This window comes from Arachis ipaensis, chromosome B10 (assembly GCF_000816755.2).
Source record: "Arachis ipaensis cultivar K30076 chromosome B10, Araip1.1, whole genome shotgun sequence".
NCBI lineage: Eukaryota > Viridiplantae > Streptophyta > Magnoliopsida > Fabales > Fabaceae > Arachis > Arachis ipaensis.
The window spans coordinates 22677508-22679749 of NC_029794.2; the positions used below are offsets into that span (position 1 = coordinate 22677508).

At 31.8% G+C, this 2242-nt stretch overlaps 1 protein-coding gene across 2 annotated transcripts in view; it reads right to left on the reverse strand.

The window, feature by feature from the left end:
* Nucleotides 1-704, reverse strand: part of LOC107623991 (gamma-glutamyltranspeptidase 1) — a 7096-nt gene extending 6392 nt beyond the window's left edge. For both annotated transcript variants that reach the window (XM_016326411.2, XM_016326410.2), the window contains exons 1-2: nucleotides 585-704; nucleotides 126-448 (exon numbers count right to left, since the gene is read on the reverse strand). In XM_016326411.2, coding sequence (XP_016181897.1) covers nucleotides 126-448; nucleotides 585-609 — 348 coding nt within the window. In that variant the 5' untranslated portion in view covers nucleotides 610-704. The remainder of the gene's footprint in view (nucleotides 1-125; nucleotides 449-584) is intronic.

Below are 2242 nucleotides of genomic sequence, written 5' to 3' on the forward strand. Positions count from 1 at the left end.
ATATATGTATTTATATAAAAATAGATTGATATTAGCAAGTGATTTTGGTTGGGAGACAGTATTTTTTAATTTAGCTTGAGACAAAATTGCAATCGCTTGTGAAGATGATAAAGAATGGTTGTTACCTGGGAAGCATGAAGAGGAGCAGTTTCTCTCATATCAAAGGCCTTTGCGACCCCATCCGCCAACCTCAGAAGCATAAATGCTCCACCCCCCAGTCCACTTGACGCCGGGCTCACAACCCCCAAACAAAGAGCCGCCGCCACCGCCGCATCCACCGCGTGCCCTCCTTCCCGCAGAACGTCCTTTCCGATCCTCGAACACCGCCGATCGTCCGTCGCCACCGCTCCATGCTCCGCAAACACCACCTCGTTTCTCAGCTTCTGGTTTCCAGACACCGAATTCAAAGCAAGAATAATAGCAATGACTTGCCATAGAATCATCGTAACTGTAAAATACGAGAATTTGTGTATGATTCATATGATATGTTCATCCCATTGTTATTATTCCAGTTAATATTTGACATGATCGTTGAAATTTTGAAGAGAAAGTAAAGTGAGTATGAGTTTGTAGTGATTACTGACCTGTTGATGAATGAAAGCGGGACATTGAAAGGGTGTTTGCTGCCAGCTCAACTTACATAATCAATTTATATGCATAATATTGTCAAATTTTATATTATATTTCATCTGAAAATACTAATTTAAATGTTATTATGTATTATATTAAATAATTTAGTGAAATAAGTTAAATTGTTAACAATTTTTTAATTAATTTTTACTATTATAAGATATATGCAGAATACGAATTTATACTTTGTGCAAAATATATATTCTATATATTTTATTGTGATGAAATGATGAGCATCCATTAAAAAATAAGTAGTTTTTATTAGTTTGGAATTTAAAAAGAAAAAGATAAAAAATAATAAAAAATTCATTTTTTTTTGTCCTTTCCTTTCAAACCACCTTTTGAAGTTGTGCAGAAAAATTCACACGTTTTTACAAATTGTGATAACATCATGTATGGATGTATGGATGTGAGTGAGTCAATGAATGATAAGATCGGTATTAATATGAATGTACTAATGTGCAGGGATATTAGGAGATTAGGTCCGGTTGGATTCTATTTATATTTTTATAACAAAATTTTAAAAACGAATATACTGAAAAAAAATAATAAAGAAATCAATCAGGATTTATAATATTGTATGATGTTGCTGCTCATCAAATCATTGAAGCAATAATTTGCATTATCTGTGGCTTTTATTAGGTGATAATGTGAAATATGTTAGAAAGGCAACCGTTACCCTCAACCGGATCGTGGAATATTAAGATTCCTGCAGGCGGCCGAAACATTACTTTTGTGACTAATTACCATTAAAAAGTTGAATTGAATTGTTTTTATCTTATTACCTTCTTAAAATAACTAAGCTATGATTAGTAAGAGTAAAATCATCAATAAACAATAACTAATTTCTACCAAATCTGATAGAATTCAACTAGAGAATTAATATTAATCGCTTTTTAGAATTTTATTTTTAATTCACAACAACGTCTAAATGAATATATAAAATTACATACTAATAAAAAATCTAAAACTCCATGACAAAATTGTGAGTTTAGATAGTAGAGAAAATAGAACAGATCTAACTTGTGAGGAGAGAAAAGAGAGTCGAGAAAAGAAAAGTATGGTGTTTTTACTGGCTTCATCTCATGAGATTTACAAGAACAAACCTTAAGTTTCTCATCTCATTTTACAAGCTTATATACTAACTGATTCAATTCATTTGCTAACTAGAAATAAATATCTAATAAATGATTCAATTATCATTAACTACCTCGTAACTAACTCTGAGGTTAGAACTTACTAAAAATATGACAATTAACAACTAATTGTCTACATTATTGATTTTGTGTGATTCATACTTCATGTATTACCCTGTCATGCTGGAATGGGTTGCATCAATCATTCCAAGCTTGTTGTGACATTGTTGAAATGGGTTTGGAGCTAATACCTTTATTAGAATCATAGTTCTAAAAATCAAATCAGATCAGCTGATTCAACTGAGTTAATTAGAAATTGGTCATCTAATCAATTCGGTTGATTTCATAAACCTCTTGTCAAAATATCAGTCAAAAGATCAGACAAATCGATGGTTAACCGGTAAAATATCGGAACTAGTTGGTTTACTTAAAGGTTTTTGGTTCGGCATCACCCCTTAAAATGATGTCGTTTAACC